At 48.9% G+C, this 20,526-nt stretch overlaps 1 protein-coding gene across 3 annotated transcripts in view; it reads right to left on the bottom strand.

The window, feature by feature from the left end:
* Positions 1–20,526, bottom strand: part of iqsec1b (IQ motif and Sec7 domain ArfGEF 1b) — a 181,640-nt gene that overhangs the window by 17,467 nt on the left and 143,647 nt on the right. For 2 of the 3 annotated variants that reach the window (XM_076268352.1, XM_076268354.1), the window contains exons 3-5: positions 5,925–6,219; positions 1,781–3,144; positions 697–858 (exon numbers count right to left, since the gene is read on the bottom strand). In XM_076268352.1, the coding sequence (XP_076124467.1) occupies positions 697–858; positions 1,781–3,144; positions 5,925–6,219 (1,821 nt within the window). Of the gene's footprint in view, positions 1–696; positions 859–1,780; positions 3,145–5,924; positions 6,220–14,024; positions 14,496–20,526 lie in introns of those variants that run through there. The other variant, XM_076268353.1, reaches the window with a different exon arrangement.

The raw sequence follows: 20,526 nt of genomic DNA, 5'->3' as shown, positions 1-20,526 counted from the left end.
GAGAGAGCAACTAGTGTGCTTTAAATGCCTAGTGGATGGGTCCCCTCCTGTGGACATTCCCCCATAATCCTGGGGCCTTAAGAGGATCCTTTGGGGTTCTAGGCTCCTTGGACGCCAGCATTAATCAGAGGGGGGACTATAAGGGCAAGGCAGCGCCGGGTCTGTTCCAGCATAGAGGGCATTAGAACAGACTGGGCCCCAGAGAGATTCCGAGGCGTACTGAGAAGAAGACGGAGGCGGAGGTGGTGGAATTTCCCTGGATGAGGCTGAGCTCATTGCTTTGCTCTATTGGGACAGGAAATATGATAGGGCTTTAATTACCGATCAGTCATTCCGAAAGGTGGAATGAAGTTTTAGTTATGAATGAATATTTAATGTCATCCGATTCTAGAGGGTTTTTAAAATGAAGCGACCCTATGATGTAGTACAGAAGAGAAAATGAATGGGATAGACTGACTGTTATCGGACTGATATCAATTTGGAACTGCATGACCTCAGTCAAGATGTACTCTTGTTGGATCTCAGAACTCAGTTGGATATACAGTTTTAAAAAAGATGTTTCATTAGACATTGTCGCTGTATGTTAAGTAAGTTGCATAAGCCTTTTTTGAGTTTGTTATGGTGTTACGAACCAAATCATCTATTAAGTTTGAGTTTTGAAATGGAATTTTGCTCACAAACTGAGGAACTACTCACTCTAGGACATCTCGGTTGAACTGCTTCTGCCGGTTGCCAAGGAACTCGCCAATCATCTGTCGGCTCAACCCCTTCCTCTGCAGCAGGAAGTGAGCCACACCCACGGGTGTGTCAGGAACAAACCCCCTCTCTATCAGGTACTGTATACCTTTCTCCGGTTTCCTGTGGAGGAAAGAAAGAGAGGCAGAGAGGGATGGAGAGAGACAAAAGAAGAGAATGACAGAGAAAAAGAGCAGGGAAAGAAGAAGAAGATGGAAGTCACTTTAATACACTCTTGATCTCTTTCAAATCTGTGTCACAGTATTGGATTTGAGGACTTCTGAGGGGGCTGGGTTTCTTTTGGGAGGGGTGGGAGGGTGTTTGTGTGGGTGTGGGGGGGGGGGGGGGGCAGCGTCTGAGCTGCTCTTCATCTCGCATGATTAAACGAAGCGTAATGGTCCGTGGAGGAATGAAAGCAAATCCACAATCATCCAAGATTACAGGCAGCCCTCCTCTTTCAACAGTGAGTCCCACATCCAAACAATCAAACACTCTTAAATCATCGACATACACAGGCCCTTTTCCTCTCTGTAATTGGGCACGCACACACACACACACACACACACACACACACACACACACACACACACACACACACACACACACACACACACACACACACACTTACACACTCTTTTCTCTCACAGACTTTCTCCTCTCATACACACAGGCCCAGATGTGCATGCATACCCAGATGTGCATGCATACACACATAATCAGAAAAGTACTAGATAATCCTCCTCATACTAAACATAACACAAAACTGTCTCTTGCATGATCAGACACAGAATATGGAGATATATGCAAATTCCAAATGACACTGCCCTGCTTTTTTAAGGTGCTTCAGAGAGACTCGGGATTAATTGTGTGTACAATTTCAACACTTGATCTCCCACTGTAGGTCGCGCACCACTGATTGCGCTTAATGAAAGTTACAGCTCGAAAATGACGCTAACACAAAGCCCTCGGTGCGAGACAGAAAAGCTACTCCATGCTGATGAGCACCCTGGTTAAGAGTGCGGGACCGAGTGACGGGTCGACATACTTGTTGAAAAGGTTGAGGCCGATGCGGTAGTGTCGCTTGCGGATGATGTCGTTGCTGAAGGCGGGCGAGTCCCAGCTGTTGCGCGTCTCCTTGTGGTAAGTCTGCTTGCTGAGCGTCTGCTCGCGCAGGCTGTCGCGCGACGACGACTCCGAGCTGCAGTTGATGGTGTCGTTGGAGTTGGACGTGCTGTTGATGCTGTCGTTGTCGCCGTCCGAGAAGTCCGACTCGGACTTGCTCTGCCGGTGGGCTGTGCCGTTGATGGCCAGGTGGCTTTCCAGCTGGCGAGGGCGATGCCGAGGCATGGGCGGCTGGGGTCCACCGATGATGATGTCATCATCCCGCGACGGGCCCCTGGGGGGCAGATCACGGTGGTGGGACGGGTGCGAGACGTGCTTGGGGCTGCTCTGCTGGCTGGGCCCGCCGCGCTCGTACGCGTTCTGCCGCTTGAGCGAGCTCCGGTCGGAGCGGTCGCTGAGATCCACGGAGCTGTCGCTGGGCGGCTCGATGGTCAGCAGCGGCAGGTGGTCCACGCGCAGCCGCTGCTCCTGGCACTCCAGCGACGGCGTGCTGCGGCAGCTGGTGTCCGTCTCCCCCCCGCCGCCGCCCTTGTCCTCCTTGTGCACGAGCGACCAGTACTCCTGCGACGAGGAGTTGTACGAGCGCAGCCGCAGGTCCGACTCCGTGCTGGATGGCCGCTCGATGGCCGCGGTGTGCACGGTGTGCGAGAGCGGCAGCGGCGGCGACAGCTCCTCCTCGTCGATGTAGAGCGTCACGTCGCTGTACGACGCCGTCATCTCGTCCAGCTTGTGGTCCGAGCTGGTGCTGCGCGTCAGCGGCTTGCTCTGGTAGGCCACCACCTCCGAGTGACCTCGGTCTAAATCCGGGTGCCCCCGTACGGACTCGGGCTGCGAGTCATCACCGTGGAGGCTGCGGCAGTTGAGCGCGTCGTCAATAGACTCGGCCAGTGACTTGACCTGCCTCGAGAAGGCGTCCTCCAGCTCGGTGATGGCGTCGCTGAAGTCGGCCTGTGCACCGGACGACGGCGACTTTATGTTGGCCGGCACCATGTCGCGGCACTCGGACTGCACCAGAGCGCCTAGCTTGCCGCTCCCGCTGCCGTCGTCGGTCAGCGACACCTGCTTGCCCTCGAAGTAGGAGCTGTGCACTTTCTCGGGCCCCTCGAAGGAGAACTGCATCCTCATGTTGGACAGAACGATGCGCCGGGACATGCGGTTCTCTGACATCGAGCTCCGGAGACGCTCGAAGTTCTTGTTCATCTGATACTGGCGGAAGGCTGTCTGTATGGTGCGTGCAGCATGGCGGGTTATGAAACGTCCCCCATATTTACGCTCTAGCATCTCCACCTAGAGAGAGAGAGAGAGAGAGAGAGAGAGAGAGAAGAGAGAGGGAAGGAGGGGTGAAGATTGAGGGAGGGAGGTTGAGAAAGAAAGGAGGGGAAAAGTAAGCAGGAGAAACAGGGAACAGAAAAAAATAATAATATTAGAGATGTTAGATTTTTCAGGGCTTAATGATCCTAAATGTAGTCGTTAGTAGAGAAGATAATAACAGTCGTTCTCCCATAACTATAAATAGCTCTGTGAATATTGTAAAAGACTGTGGTACATAGCTTTGTGTGTGTGTGTGTGTGTGTGTGTGTGCCTGACTGTCTGCCTACAAGTATGTGTTGTTTACTTTTCTCGTTCAGTGGAATCATCATTAGAAATCTTTTACTCCGGGAGCCAACTGGTGCTGGATTGCTCCCTCCCTCCCTCCACACTCCTGCCAGCCTAAGCCTTTCCTCCGCGCTCAAGCCAACGCCAGGCAGCGCTAATCACATTTGCCCGCCTGGCGGGGTGGCTCTGCCCGGTGGTCTCCAGGAAAATAAACGTCCCCTGCTGGTATGGAGAAGGTGTGGGGTGGGGGTGGGGGTGTGGGGGGTGTTTGAGCTCCAGCCTCGCTCCCATCCATGGCCCCTCACAGCTGGGGAGAGCGTGTGAGGAGGAGTCCAATTAGGGAAGCCTGAGCTTTTGGATCCTCGTTAGCCCCTACGGCACCTCCTGGCTTTGTCGAGTTACAGAAGCAGCCACGCACACAGCCATGTCGAAAGAGGGAGACTAGACCCACTGATCTAGGATCAGCAGTGTGTCTATGGTCTATTACAGATCAGCTTTAGGTAAGAGGTGGGGGAAAGCCTGTTCTAAAGTCAGCCCTAAGGCCACCCAGCGGTTTTCTCACACAAGCTCAGGTTTCTGTCTGCTGTAGAACACTGTGCAAATGTAGTATTCTCTCAGTTCCAATGTAGATAATAAAGCAGGGGACAGTGGAATTGTCATGATTTAAACCAGCTTAATATATCACTGGCATGTCAAGGAATGATTTGGTAGAGAGATACTCTAGTGACTTATCACAGTTTACATATCCTTACACCACCATGCATCATTCTTCCCTCTACTGTTCTCAAATGTTTCTGTCTCTGTCATCCACTTGTCACCATTTATGTTCTGTGACTTGCTGGTCACCTGTTTGTGTTGGAACTTGGAAGCACTAATTAAGGTAGATGCTGAAGCAACTCTAATAACTCAAATAATGTAAAGACCCACTGCAGCAACATTTTTTTAAAGCCTTTAGCCCGTTTTACGCCATTTTTTTTATGACACCATGAATTAGCCCGTTTTTCTGACATCACAAAATAGGACAAATCACAGGCAACTAACTCTTGTGTTGTCAAAGACCCACCTTCAGCGTGAGCTCAGGTGTTTTTCATTTCTGGAAGGAGGTATCCTTCATGGAATGGTTGGCAACTCTGCCCACAGGTAAGCTATGGCAAGGCAACTCCAGATTGTCTGGAGTTCATATCTGAAATTAGTTGTGTCCAAGCAATGTATTTGCATAGTTACGCTAGGATAAGCAAGCCAGTATGTCTGCTGAATTAACTCCAATATTTGAACTTACCATTGCATTTTGAATTTAGCTACAGTTTAGCTACAGTTGGGGACGGGCCTTTGTGACAGAGGCATAGACAGGGGGTGGGGCTAGTAAATCCCTGCTTCAGGGATGAGGAAGAAGGTGCAGGGGCGGTGGTAGTGTAGTGGTTAAGGAGCTGGGCTAGCGTGCAGTAGCCTGAAAGTTGTCGGTTCAATTCCCGGCTTCCACCAATGTGCCCTTGAGCAAGGCACTTAACCCCAAGTTGCTCCGGGGACAATGTGATCCCTTGTAATATAGCTGACATATGTAAGTCACTTTGGTCAAGAAGTGTCTGCTAAATGTAATGTAATGTAATGTAAATACATACTAGCTGTTACTTCGCGATGAAAGGATTTTATTTGTGAAAACAACATATGAATGTGCATCACTAAGGAACTCGAATTAGATTATAGGGTTTAACCAAATGGCCGCAGTGGGTCTTCAAATCCTTGCTTGGTTTATATGCCATATAACTATTCACTTTGCCCTGGATATGGAATAACGTCTGTGTTATCTTTACTTTTTCCTTACTGAGAGTCACTTTCGACGAATTGTCTCTGTGGGATCAATACACATTTGCCGCTGACCTGGAATTTGAGCTAGAGGACAAGCTAAGCAAAGGCAGACAGTGGTGTTGGAGCTCCAGTGAGCAGACAGAGAGCTTCAGATGCATAGGGAAGCTGACTGAGCTAGCAGACAGAGACCTTGGGAAGGGCCCAGAGAAGCTGCGAGGTCTCCCTTACCTGTTTGTCCCGGAGGTCAAGTAAGCCCAACAACGCCTCCACCTCCTGAGGAGGCTGAAAAGAGCCCAACTGTCACAAACACATCTCGCCAAACACATCCCCCTGGTGTGGGTGTAGCATCACCCGGGACCCCACCCACCCCTGCAACCCACTGCTGCTCCTGCCAAGTGGGTAAAAGGTACCAGTGTCTCTCTGCTCGTCCCTTGAGACTCAGGAAATGCTTTTTTCCCAGCAACATAACTCTATTGAACTTTAACACTTCCATAACAAGTCCATACATTTTTAAGCACCTTACTAAAATTGCACTTTATAAAATGCATTTATTTATTGTATTTGTATTGTATTGTGCTGCCTTGACTGATACTGCAATTTCCTTGTACTGACTCTGCTCTGCATAATGAAATTAAACTGAACTGAAGTGAACTGAACTCCCTTACCTGTTTATCCTGGAGGTCGGTGGAGAGCTCATAGCTCTCGGAGAGCGAGCGCGAGCGTTTGATGGCCTCCTCCTCGGCCTGTTTGCGCAGGATGGACTGCGAGTGCTGGAGCTTGGGCCTCCGCGACCGTTGCTGGCCGGGCAGGATGTGGGCGTAGATGGGCGCCTCGAAGCGGTCGCTGAGGGCACTGGTGCTGCTGACCAGCGCACCGTGCGTCACGGGACCACAGGCGTAGCCGGAACCACTGCTCTCCAGAGACGGGCCCACCTCACCTCCCTGGGCATCGGCTTCCACACTGCAGATGGACAGACAGAGAGAGACATGGGATTATAAAACAGAACTTCATCCAGACACAACAACCTCCAAAACCATAGAGTTTAAAGAGAGAGAGCAGTGTTTCCCATACATTGACTTATTTGTGGCGGCCCACCACAATATCAACATTGACCACCACACAATGATTTTCCAGGTTGTACTAAATTGTGCTTAAATCTGGTTAGCACCATAACCACACTGTGCTGATTTGTTAAAAACTGTTGTATTCAAGTTAATTCTGCAAACCAACCACCACAAATGGAATTCAATTCTGTGGGAAACACTGAAGAGAGAGAGACCAAGGGGAACATACACAGTGACTGAGTCAGATAGAGAGCGAACAAATGTTTGCACTTCAAACAAAAAAATGTCTACCACAGACCTCACACAAAACAAAACACTTCACAGGATAACTGCACATGAAACTCCATCAAAACTCCAAGCAGCCTTATCTACACTAACTCCAGGAGGAGAGCAGATGGAGGGAAGGTTCTGTGGTTAGTCATATGGAGAAACAATGCAAATAGCAAACCATTCACTACTACACCAGAAGTACACTATATGTGTTGAATGTTGTGTAGAGACAGTCAACCTTATTTGAAGCCAAACAATCCTCCACAGTGCAGAGCAGTCCAAGAGAAGACACACTAACTGGAGATACCAACACAATCCCTCAGCTAAAGCATGACTTGGCGAGAGACAGCAAAATCACAGTACTGTGATTGTGTGTGTCCAGACTCACGACTCCAAGAAACGATGGAGGCAGGACAGGCTCAGGACAGAGATGGAGCGAGAGAGACCGCTTGAATACTTGAGTCCTTCAGCAGTCGAGTGAAGTGCATACTGACAATAAGAGAAATTGTAAACAAGCCTGCTGACCTCTGGGCTGCTTTGGAATGCCATAGACATTCTATTGGACTGTACAAATCAACAGGCAACATTCAGCTTCAAAGTCCAGCTTCCTGTCTGCGCCTTTCATATCAGTGCTCACAGTTCCAGTGAAATGCTCTTGAACTTTGCCTGCCTTTTCAGAGGTATAAAAGCAAGCGGCCACATTTATAGCAACACACACACACACACTCTCGCGCAGACTGACAGCAGGACTAACAGGCTCAGAGAGCTAGGGCAGACATACAGAGTATGAGATAGATACACGACCAAACGATTGTCAGATCAATCGAGAGAGCCTGTATACTCAGTGTACAAAACAGACTGAAATCCACCAATGTAAATATGCCAGTGGAAATGAACAGATTTGTATATGTGTTTCTTCCACAATCTCCAAAACAACACAAAAAACATCCATCTCATCCATCTTACTGCTGAACAACAAGTAGCCGGTAATTCCCATTTCCATTTGTAACCATTAGCAAGACTGGGATGGCTGCAAAGGTAATGTTTTTCAATCTGACTTTCCTCATTAACCACCAACGGTTACAATGACCAGCGGAATGCAGGAAAGCAAACCCAAGCAGATCAGCCACCTGTGGGACCAGCGCCTGTGACTGCAAGAGCAGCACCAGGTATATGAGATGTCAGGACAGATAAAGCCTTGAGGATATACTGCCTTGGGCAAAAAAATCAAGGGAGCCCTACCTGCTCAAGCAGCGGTCCAAAAGCCCACCTGAGCTGGTGATTGCTTTCCCCGGTGCCTAGTGTGATGGGATATTGGCGAGGGGGGGGGGGGCTGGGTTGTGTTTGCCCAAGAGCTGTGAATCGAACTAATCCTAAACACAGTCACACAGCAACATGCTCAATTTCCTCCACAGATATGGTGGCTTGGATTTGTGGAGAGGGTCAAGGTACAGCAAACTGGGAGGGACTCTGTGTGTTTCAGCTTTACCTACTCTCCTATGACAGCAAACTAAATATCTTTGGCATGTGGACAAAACAAGATATTTTAGGACATGATCTTTGGCTTTGCAAAATACTGATCGAAAAACGTATGAAAATAATTGTTAGCTCTAGCCCTAATTATTAATGAAATGATTGTAGGGGCCTATTTTCTCCATGTACAATACATCCACTCTATACCCTGTAGCCACCTGCCATGGCTGAAGGTAGATTAAAGCTCTCTGTCCAACCTTTCTCATTGAGTTTGCAACGTGTCCATTTTCTATTAGTGTTTCGGTAATTGTCCACCTCCGCTCTCAACTCAAATGATATGACATTGTGCCGACTGACTAGGAGCCAGATCGGGGCCCAGCGTCCCCCTGGTAACATCTGGGTGTGTCACAGTAAGCTATTCTATTAGTGCCTCAGTAATGGTCCAGTTTTAATTTTCACTTCACACCATCACACTGAGCTGGTGGGTGGTGGATGCTTGGATGCTGCCTCTGGCCCAGACCTGTACCGGAAACACCTGATATCTGGATCTGCAACATTAACCCCCCTCACCACCACCACCACCCCTCTCCTTGTCTCTCTCTCTGACTCGTCCTCCAATGAGTCATACCGAGCACACTGGCTCTGGGCAAGAAGATTAATATCCCAGATTAAACCTGGTTCCTTTAATGAAACAAATTAGCAGGCAGCCGAGCATTCAGCAGGACTGTGATGAGTATAAAGCCAGCCACTGATTGAGTTTGTTAAGGCACAACTTTACCGAGGCTGGCTGCATTTGAGCAGATAGCTCAGGCTGTGATGACTGCTTTTATGGCAAATTGTATGTGTGTGTGTGTGTGTGTGTGTGTGTGTGTGTGTGTGTGTGTGTGTGTGAGTGTGTATGTGGTGTGTGTGTGTGTGTGTGTGTGTGTGTGTGTGTGTGTGTGTGAGTGTGTATGTGGTGTGTGTGTGTGTGTGTGTGTGTGTGTGTGTGTGTGTGAGTGAGTGAGTGAGTGTGTATGTGGTGTATGTGTGTGTGTGTGAGTGTGTGAATCATCTGAATGACGACTCAAAGGGTGATTACATAGCTGTGGCTGAGAGGATACCTTAGGCTGTGTTGCTTGTTTGTATGGTAAATCGTGACCATAAAGATGGCATTGGGTGACATTTTCAAAATGGCCATCAGCCTTTAGAAGTGCGCTTGGCCAGTCGGTGATATTTGGAGAAGAAAAAGCAATCAGGCTCGACACACATGCCCAACCAAGTGTGTGACGGGGAAGCGGCTGATCGAGATGAAACGACAAATCAACACGTTCAGCACAGAGAATTTTCGAGGTTTTCACACCAATTTGGTCCTCGGAGCATGTCTGGCCACATTCTCGAAAAAAGCTTTCAAAAAACACTCTGCGGCAAGATGTGGCAGGAATATGTCTCCTTGACAACTGGCCATATGCTCGACCCCACTCGAGAAAGGGGTGAGAGTCACTGTGGTATTTGCGAAACGGAGGGCGATGCCCATAGGAATAAACGCTAATACTTTAACCATAGGAGCCCACAGATAAAAAGAGAGACTGCCCAAGCACACGAAGGGGAGGGAGGGTCACGATTGAGGAGCACATAGAGAGCCGGACAGCACAGAAGCTTTGTGCGGCTTTGATAGCCTGGCTTAGTGTAACACAGGCAAGAGTGAATGCTGAGACACTAAGACAGCCATCAAAAGGCCAGTCAAAGGGTCTTAATGGACTGGGATGATATACACACACACACACATCTTGTCTGAGTGACTCCTGGAGAGCCATGAATAGTTATGAGATGAAGGCATGTGTTATAATGTGTAATTGTGCATTAAAGGACTCCTGGGCTACAGTGGTCTGCTTCCAGTGACACACCTGACAGCTCTCATACCTCTCTCTCTCTCTCACACACACACACACACAAACACACACAGTTGAGTAAAATACAGTGAAAGTAAATCATTAGAGGGTGAGTGAATAAAATATGTATTTTTTGTATTAATATGAGCAAAGACTATTGAGATGTCACTTTTTTCATGAAGTGCTTCTATTATCCGTGTTCCTGTTAACCACAGATTATTCTGCCAGAAATAGACAAAGACATTTCTGTCAAGGTGACACAAAGTATCCAAAGTATGCTGGGGGGGGGGGAGGGGACTAAGCAAGAGCTTAGCAAGAGTGTCACCATGACAATGTCAAGCAACAGTCGCTGAGAAAAGAACTTCTCATGGAGATCTAAATAAAGCTTTTTTAGATATTAAAGTGGATCCAGTTTTCAAATCTTCAATACATGCTTTTTGTTCTGAGGAAGAGAAGTGGGAAAAGAAACACTTCATTTGTAGAGAGGAGTAGATGATCAGTGTATATAATAGAAATAATTGAACAGAAAGAATAGAAAGAAAGAAGAGAGATGAAAAAAGAGCACAAAGGGGAGAGAAAGAGAAGACAGTGACAGACAATGAAGGTGAGAGAAACAGACTCCGAGAACGATCTGGAAGGAGGGAGTGACAGGCATTGGGTGTCTGCTAATGCACCTCTTCCTGAGAGCAAGAACGGCAAGTCCTCCTCAGCACAAGCCATGGATCTGATGTTAATTTGCCACCTCATGTTTCTTTACAGCACTGCGAAAGAGACAACAAATTGAATCTAATGAAGACTTCACTTGATTAATCTGAAGAGCATTGCTCCTGAACCAGCAAGCAGGTGAACAGAAGACTTGATGGGCAAACTGACATATTGAAACATCTGAAGAGACACAGGCCCTTGGAGAAGAATGCCCTGAGCATACTTGCACTGGTGGCATTGTTGTTTGTTCTATTTTGAGCATGGACTCCTATTCTCTCTATTTTGAGAGCCGCCGTGCTGTGCTTTGAGTCAAATACGGTCTCGCACAGGAGAATATGCCAGCGCTTTCAGTACAGTGCAACAGACAGAAGATGAAGGAAATCGTCTAAGTCATCAGTGGTCCCACTGCAGAACTGGGCTAATCAAAGACAGTGGGGAATGGAGGTGCAATCCCCCTCGCCTGCCACAGGGGGCACCTGTGTGCTGTGTGATGGTGACACGCTGGTGTCCAGCTCACATTTCCACCTCAGAGAACCAGTGAAAATGAAGTGCATGATTGTGTGTGTGAGAGAGTGAGAGAAAAAGAGACAGGCAGACAGATCGATTTGTTGAGTGCATATGTGAGTTTAACTTTATTGGAGTGGTGGGCATTTGACAGTGTGTGTATGTGTGTGTGTGTGTATGTGTGTGTGTGTGTGTGTGTGTGTGTGTGTGTGTGTGTATGTGTGTGGAGCTGTCCAGACAGCAGCTGTTGTGGGCAGACATAGGGCCGGGTGGCTCAAGGGAGGGAGCGGCGAGCCCTGGGGTCTGTGGTCATGAGAAAGAAACCAGGTATCACAGGAAATGGTGGTCTCGCCCTTCCTCTCGCTCTTTTTCACTGTCTCCCTCTCTCCCTCTGCTCCTGTCTCCTTCTATCCCTTCCTTCCTCTCTCTCCCTCCCTCACTCTAACCCCTCTTTCTTCTGTCTTACTCTCTCCCCCTCTCTCTGCCTTGTATAAACTTTCTCTGCCTCCTACTTAGTCAGGTTAAAAAGAACAGCTGTGCAGCTCAGCTGAAGTCTGATGACCGTGGGAAAACATCAAACGCCGCCGTCCGAACATGAGCCTTCACAGACCCCCCCCCTATATCATGGCCTACATGCACTGCGGCTTTCCTGGCTTCATGGTTAATGCTGAAACACAGTATTAAATCTTTAATGTACACACAAAAATCAAATACTTCAGAATGGTGATGAAAGGCTAATATTTTCATGAAATAATCCGTTTCAGTTTCAAATTCAAATAAAACAGAAAATCGACACAGCTGTCATCTCCTAATGCACATGATTTAATTCAGGAAATGTGAGAACCTCGCTGACTGCATACATCTGTGCAGGGAAAAGTTCCCCTGCTTCTGTTCTTCTTTAATTACTATCCTTTTTAGAATATTAAAAGCGCCAGGCTTGAGTACAGATGGCGAGATAACGAACTAAAATAATTGGCTAATTTACATCTTAACAGCCCCAGTCACGTCCCACATTAGCGGCTGCCAAATCAGCTTGAACCTGTGTGATCCGTACGGGAGAACATCCAAACATTTCAGCTCATTAGAACTCAGGTGTTCATGGTCAACTGAATATAATAGTGGCGGCCTTCATAGGCGCGTACATATCCGTTATATACCGGTATATATATCCGTTTCAGCTCCCAGGCAGCGACTGTGGGGGATGGTGATTGAGTCGAGGCTGAAACAACACGTTGAGGTCAGTATGCTCAGAGGGCTGATGTCATTGTGTGAGTGTGTGTGTGTGTGTGTGTATCAAATGCCTGTGGTTCAAGTGCTATACTTGTCTTCACCCCAAATATCTTCTGTCCAATGTGGGGCACCAAGACATACAAACAGAGTCATTATTAGGATGATTCACACACACGCACATCTGTTCTTGCCTACGTGTACACAATTAATCAAACCAATGCATCTACTCAAACACCAATAATTACAACACTAATCCATACAACAGCTCTTGTAGAGTCACAAACATGTGCAAGCATGGACAAGCATATATCAAAAGCAACACAAACACAGGCGCATGAGAGTAATTGGAATTCCATGCGGAGCAGTTAGCAATCGATTGTGCAGGCTGGACGCTCATGCCCTCCGCCCGGCTGACACTTTCATAACTTCAGTGGCAGTCTAAAGCCCGGCTATCTTGATTAACTGCGAGCTTTGCGGGGATCACAGGGAGGACAAGCATCAACAGGCGCGTGATGGAGGCCAAGCGGCCAGGCAGCGGGAGGCATGTGGGCGGGGGGCGGGGGTGTGGGGGGTGGGGGGGTGGTCGCTGTGCGGAGAGGCTGGAGAAGTCTCCTCTGGGGCTCAGCCCAGGCCTGGTGTTGATGCACGCAGCCCAGCTTCCCTTGGATGGTTTAGCGGAGGAAGTTTCACTAGTGGCCTCTGTTGGGCATGCCAACTTGGCATAGCACTTGGACCACAGGATATGCCCAGTCACAGTGAACGTGTCATATCCATCGAAGAATCACGCACATGCATGAGCGTGCGCGCACACACACACACACACAGAATAAACATTCACAATGAACTAAAGTCCTATTCATTAACATCTGACTGTGAAGCTCCCACATGACTACTTAAGTATACAGAGTATGTTTGCATAAACAAATGAGACCCATTTAATAACATACCCCGGTTACTAAACACTGCACTGATCTGATACATAATTCACTGCGCAGTGCACTTAGTAATAGCTAACTCAATGTAAATGTAAATCGAAATAATATAATTAGCACGTATTATTAATAGCCCTTTGCTGGCAACAGTAAGGCAGAGAGCATTAGGAATAAATGGGCTGCTGTGTTTAATCAGGGTGGGCGAGGCTCTAAAGATAATTGTAAAGGACACATCATCTAGCAGCAGCACAGTAATGTAATCAAAGCACGGCGCACACAGTCAGAGGAAGAGCTGCATTCAGACTAGTGCTAATGAAGGAGCGGGGAAGCTACCCAGCTCCATATCTGTCCACAGAGGCCAACCTGAGATAAGGTAAGAGCAACACACACGCTCGCACACACACACGCTCGCACACACACACACACACACACACACACACAATGATGTAGTTAAATCATGACAGAGACTTAGTGACCTAACCACACATGAAAAGCCCCAAACTTCCCAGACTCTGCATTCACGGTGACACTGACGTGGTTGATCCGTGCCAGAACTCAGTTACTACAGGCCTGCCTACACAGAAGAGAACTTCACCATACAGACCTTTAAACCCATCAAAGAGTTGAAAATATACACATGCATAGATAAACCCACACACACACACTTAGACCGACACTCACACTCACAGACACACAGACGCACACTGAACGCTTACCAGCTGTCTAGCTCCAGCTCCAGCAGAGACTGGCTCCTGTCGGAGGTGCAGTGCAGGCACCACATGTTGGCTGTGATCCCCCTGCACACACAGATCACCCTCAGAGCCTCCCTAAGCGCCGGCCCAGACGGCGGCCATCTCTACCGCAGCACAGCGCAAACCACCAGTGATACAAGCTCCTCGTTCCAGTCACCGAGCGGCAGACCACAGCGCGATTCCCCTACTACTCGAAACGATTTCCCGGACCTTTTGACTCACCAGGAGCCTGTGTGTGTGTGTGTGTGTGTGTGTGTGTCTAACTGAGCGTGTGTGTGTGTGTGTTTACATGAGGAGAGTGCGCGTGTGTGTGTGTGTGTGGCCAGGAGAAGGGGAGAGGGCGGTACTCCCGCCGAAAAAGTGACGGAGCTACAGCTGGAAGCAACAGGACCCTCACAGACTCGCTCGCTCACGGCACTAAGTCTGAGAGTGAGAGGTGGGGGGTGAGAGGGTGGAAAGAGGGCAAGAAAAAGAGAGAGAGAAAGAAAGAAAGAGAGAGAGAGAGAGAGAGAGAGAGAGAGAGAGAGAGAGAGAGTCAGATGACAGGAGGAGTGTTGGGTGTTCAGAACTCCAACAGGCGATCAGGGGCGCAAGAGTTAGAGCTGGGCTTCCCCTGGGGAGGGGAGAGGAAGCTGGTCTATTAATAACCAGATTTTAGGATTCAGACAAGGGGGGGAAGGGAGAGAGAGAGTGAGGGAGGAGGAGGAATGGGAGAGGAAGCAAGCGAAAGAGAAAGTTAATATAGAGAGAGACAAATGGAGAGTTGAAGAGAGAGATAGAGAGGGAGAGGAAGGAATAAGAAAAGCAGGAGTCCAGGAAGCCCCTCTGAGAGCTTTCAGCTGCTGTTCTGATGCAGTAATATGAGCCCTGTCACACACACACACACACACACACACACACACACACACACACACACACACACACACACACACACACACACACACACACACACACACTCACACTCACACTCACACTCACACACACACACACACACACACACACACACACACAGCTGGCCCTGCTCTGGTGGCAGAGCCAAACATGGGAGGCCTGTTCCCTCTGCCTGCTCTCTGCCAACGTACACATACTCCAGACCTCCGTCTCTCTCTCTCTCTCTCTCTCTCTCTCTCTCTCTCTCTCTCTCCCTCTCTCTCTCTCTCTCTCTCTCTCTCTCTCCCTCTCTTAAAGTCTCTACGCAGCTTTCCTATAAAAGCAGCAGCCCAGGAAAACAAAAACGGGAAAAGTCCGAATGTCCTCTCAGCTCCAGCACCACCGGCGGAACTCAGAAGACCCCCAGAGTAAACAAATCACGGAACACTCCGGAATGTTGTCCTCCTTCTCGGCGAGGATTCTGATGGTCATCTCTGTAATCTCGGTTTCCTCCTCCCATTTCCTTCCATCAGGAGGGCCAGCCAAGGGGAGACGAGGGGAGAGGAGAGGAGAGGAGAGGAGAAGAGAGAGGAGGAGAGCAGGAGAGGAGGAGAGAGAGGAGGAGAGGAGGGGAGAGAGCAAAAGCCCTCCATAATGACATCATTAGCCAAACAATGGGCGTCGCTTGGGCCCGGCTCTGATGCTATCAGGCGGCTAGCTGGAGCGCCGGGGGAGCGCGAGCCCGAGTTACATAAATAATTACCCAGGCTGCACTGGGAGGTGAGGGGCGCCCAGGCAACACCCCAGATGGGCCGGAAGGATGTGATGATGATAGGGCTGCTGGAGGTGGGGGGAGGGGCTGGGGGGCACCGGACAAGAGCAAATGGCTGCCACATGTCAGGAAGGATGAAACTAAAAAGGTGTGTGTGCGTGTGCGTGCGTGCGTGCGTGTGTGTGTGTGTGTGTGTGTGTGTGTGTGCGCGTGTGGGCATGTGTGCGCCACAGCAGGGAGAGGAGAGGAGAGGTGATGATGGGCCGGTAATTAACTCCGATGCGTGAGGAGTATCTCCTTCCCCAAGTCAGCCTGTCAGACTCAGACAGACACTCCAGACAGGGCCAGAGTGGACAGAATTACACATCAGCCTCCAGGGGGAAGCAGAGAGAGGGAGGGAGAAAGGGAGAGAGAGAGAGAGAGATGGAGGAAAAGAAAGATGAGACAGTGTGTCAGAGAGAGAGGGGGTGAGAAGGGAACGAGTGTGTGCATGTGTCTAGTCCTAACATTATCTGTAATCGGATGTCCACACGTTCAGTCTGTCCATCACTTTGGTGCCCACAGTGAGGATGGCCGGCAGACAGTCAGGCTTCTTTAGTGCTGTGGAGCCGGGGCGTCACATGAGCGGGCTGCGGAGAGTCGGAGTCCAAGGACGCCCAGAGACACTGACTCACTGTGACTCATTCCGGCACATTCCACCAGCGTTAGTCCCTCAGGTCTGATCGCTGTCAGACTAAACTGGACACGCTTGTGTGGAACTGGGCCATGGACACACATATACACACACACACACAGACACACACAGACACACACACACACACACACTTCAAAAGGCCAACACACGTTTGGAAATGCATACACACACTAACCCACACGTATACTTGCATACACTCACACACACACATATATACACACACACATGAATGGAGTGTCTAATCAAAAAAAGTTCGGTCTGCAATATATCATTGTGGCACATTTTCACATTGACCATCCTCTCAAAGGGTCTCATTTTCTCCGTAAGCTCAAGACAGAAGAGGTGCAGAAATAGTCTAATCAATTACAGCAGAGAGGTGTCAGAATAAAAGTCATTGCCCTCAGCATCAACCCTCAGCGTGACAGAGTGCCGCTGCCAACGGTCTCTCGCGGCGCGTGAGTGACAGCGTAAAGTACTGCAGTGCTCACACTCGCTGCTGAGTTTGGTCTGAGCTCATTAAAATAGTTAAACACTATTCACGGGAGCACGAGCCAGAGAGTGTCTTCTCACCTTCCTATTTCACATTTGTTTAAGGCTCTCTAGAAGATGGAGTGAGTGTGTGTGTGTGTGTGTGTGTGTGTGTGTGTGTGTGTGTGTGTGTGTGGGTGGGTGGGGGGTTATTATTGTACTTGATCTTTATTCTTTCTGTCTCACTCTTACCCTTGGCATCTGTCAATGTGTTATTGTGTGTGTGTGTGTGTGTGTGTGTGTGTGTGTGTGTGTGTGTGTGTGTGTGTGTGATATTATTTGCAGCAGGTTTGCCTCTATTGAAGCTCTAGTCTAACCTAGCCCCACTGACTCACTAATCCCACAGCACAGAGAGACCCAGTAGGAAAGGATGTGACCTCAGATTCTGGCTGCACTGCATAGGAAAGTTTGGGGTCAGCATGAATGGATATAAGACTTATATAAACCTGTGACAAATGTAATAAGAATTTTAATTTTCCACATTTCAGGCACTCTCTATTGTGGAAAAAAAATGATCACGCCTTTCTAGTGTGGTGATGGATTCTTCAGCTTCTGTTACACTTTTCCTGGACTGCACGACATAATAAATTCAAACAGAAGGTTTGAGTATTATAACACATCTCTTCTGACAGAACAAACCTGCGGGGCTTAACGGGAGAAATGACATCATGACGCAACTGGCTCCTTTCCTCAGAATCTGCTTTAACACCTTCCCTGCCTATTACCAACCTAACACAAAAGGCTTTCAGGGATTAAACCCGAGGCTGCTAATCACCTGAACGGTCAGTTTGCACAAACACCGCACTTCACAGCTCATCACCCAAGGAGACGGACTCTTCGCCACGAACGCCTGTCATCATCTGTCGAACGGACGGAACGGAAAATAACCATCGGCAGCGTGCAGGAGAGGTGTTCTAATTGGCTCCCCTTGGGCGGTGAGAAAAGGCACGCTGAGGCGTTCTCCATCCACACATCAGTTAACCACCGCCCTGCACCGCGCTAATGGCTGCCCTCCGCAGAGCACCACTCAGCAGAACTAAGCAGTGAGGGCCAAACACACCCACACACACACACACACAGACAGCCACAAAGAGAGACATACACATACCCGCACACGCGCACACACACACACACACACACACACACACACACACACACACACACACACACACACACACACACACACACACACACACACACACACACTCACAGACAGCCACAAAGAGACATACACATACCCGCGCGCACACACACACACACACACACACACACAGACACACACACGCATGCAAACACACACACACATACACACTCACACACACATACACACTCTCACACACACACACAGTGATTGGCTCAGCAGGTGTAACTCGCATGCATTCTAAGGGAACATTCAGCTTGCACCTGGGTGCTGATGTGATGGCACAAGTGGAAGGACCACACTGAGCTGTGGGGTTTCAGGGAGCTCGTTTAGAGAGGCGGCGACCTGGCCACGCCACGCTGTTGTAACACCTCCTGCTTCCTTTCCACAGCCGTGCCGCTGCTCCGATACACACTTAGACCTGTCAGCACATGCCCCCCCTCTCTCTCTCTCTCTCTCTACACACACACACACACACACACACACACACACACACACACACACACACACACACACACACTTAGGTAAAGCCTGGGCTGGGCTGAATCATAAGTGTGATAACCTGTCATTCCCCAAAACACCACACAAACAATTAAACATGGTCTGAGGGCAGGCTAGGTGTTCAGCCCACATAATGAGTGTGTTTGTTTTTCCCTTCTAGGTAGTCTGCTCATTCTCCTGAGAAAACACTATACACTAGTGTTACACTATACACTATACTATAACATACAAGGTCTGAGGCAAGAAGAGGTGTTCAGCCACAAATGTTTTTGTTTATTTGCTTATTGCATCACATCTCTAGAGAAGCTGCTGTTCATTATCCACAAACAGACAATTAAGAGAACAACTCCGAGGGTATGCAAGGTAAAGGCATTTCAGCGTGTGTCTAATAAATGTGCTTTTTCCTCGTTCACTTCCAGAGCACAGCATCTCTGGACCAACTTGCCTTTTGTTTTCCAAACACAACAACACAGCCCTTACACATGCTTGGACGTTAAGCAACGTGTTTAGGTTGAGCCATAAATGTGTTTCGCCTTGTTTTCCATGTTTGTTTCCAAACCCACGCACAGCTTTAGATGATAATGGGATTGGAATGCATCTCTTAAGCATTCTGTTCTGGAGTCAGTACTGGGGAGGCTTTGGGTCCACTTGGTAACAGCTTATTGTATCTATTTCTGGTGGTGATGGTGGTGGTGGTGGGGGGGGGGGGGTGCAATAAAATATTTCAGTCTAGCTGAGTTGTATTCATAGAGAGATGAGGAAAAAGACATCCACTACAGCCATAAGTAAAGCTGCAGTCATCCCTCCATCTCACACACACACACACACACACACACACACACACACACACACACACACACTTTGCAGGTTCTCAGAGTGGCCATGCGCGGCTGTGCGGCTTAAGACTCGTGTTTGGCTCTGCTCCAGAGGTCTAATCCCCATGGCGATGGGATCCCGTCCGCCCCCCCCCCCCCCCCACGCCAATCTCAGCCAGCAGCGGCTGACCACACAGTCTATGGATTAGCAACACATGCCCACCTCAGGACCACGGTGCACGGAGAGAGATGAGACCACTACAGCACACAACTAGCAGAGAGCTACAGGCAGGAGATGACAGAGCTGGTCAGCCTAAACACTTAACTACAACCCCACAGACAAAACATGTACACATACTGGTCAGGATAACCACACACTTATCTACTCCCTCCCTCCCCCGACAAACACCCCCACACAGACACACACACACACACACACACTAGTTCACAACATACTGTACATGTCCATGTGTCACAACCATTAACTGCAGAATCAACGCAAACATCAATCAGTAACAATGAATGTTCAAAATATCTATGAAAAGTAGGTTTAACCACTGCATGCACATAGTGATCAAGATGACTACAATGCCCAAAATGAATCTGAGCTCCCATCAACAATATAAACACGAGTGACAGTCCAAAGGTTGCCGAGGATTCACTGCATCCGCCATCTCCAGAGCTCCCATCTCCCTCACTCTCACTCTCTATGTTGGTACTGCTAGAGTAGCCCTTTAAGCCTCAGCCGTGGCAGTGCTGTCAGTCTAGAGCTGACGAATGTCCAACCGGGGCTGCTCAAACTGCTCAACACACCACACATGGGGAGAGAGAGAGAGAGAGAATTAACAGGAAAGAGGAGGATAAGGAAGGAGAGAGAAGTGGACCGAGAGAAGTGGAGGAAGTAGAGAGAGAGAGAAAGTGAGAGAGAACAAATACTGAGTAAAAGTGTGAGAGCGAAGCAGAATAGGCAAATCATGAAACCAGTGAACGAAACAAACATAAGAGAATGAGAGAGATGAGCGTCGGTGATGGCTGGCGCTGACAGCCGCGGTGAGAGCCCCACCAGGCTGATCAATGTGCACTTCATCACGCCGCTGAATGCGCCGGGTAATTTTGGTGACGCGCGCCTCTGATGAGCTCCCCGA

The sequence above is a fragment of the Alosa pseudoharengus genome, unplaced genomic scaffold (genome assembly GCF_046254945.1).
Source record: "Alosa pseudoharengus isolate Yale_2024_CS ecotype anadromous, Long Island Sound unplaced genomic scaffold, YU_APseudo_1.1 YU_APseudo_1.1_scf_5, whole genome shotgun sequence".
NCBI classification, from domain to species: Eukaryota; Metazoa; Chordata; class Actinopteri; order Clupeiformes; family Clupeidae; genus Alosa; species Alosa pseudoharengus.
The sequence above is the reverse complement of the archived record's forward strand: the minus strand, read 5'-3'. Positions and strand labels throughout refer to the sequence as shown.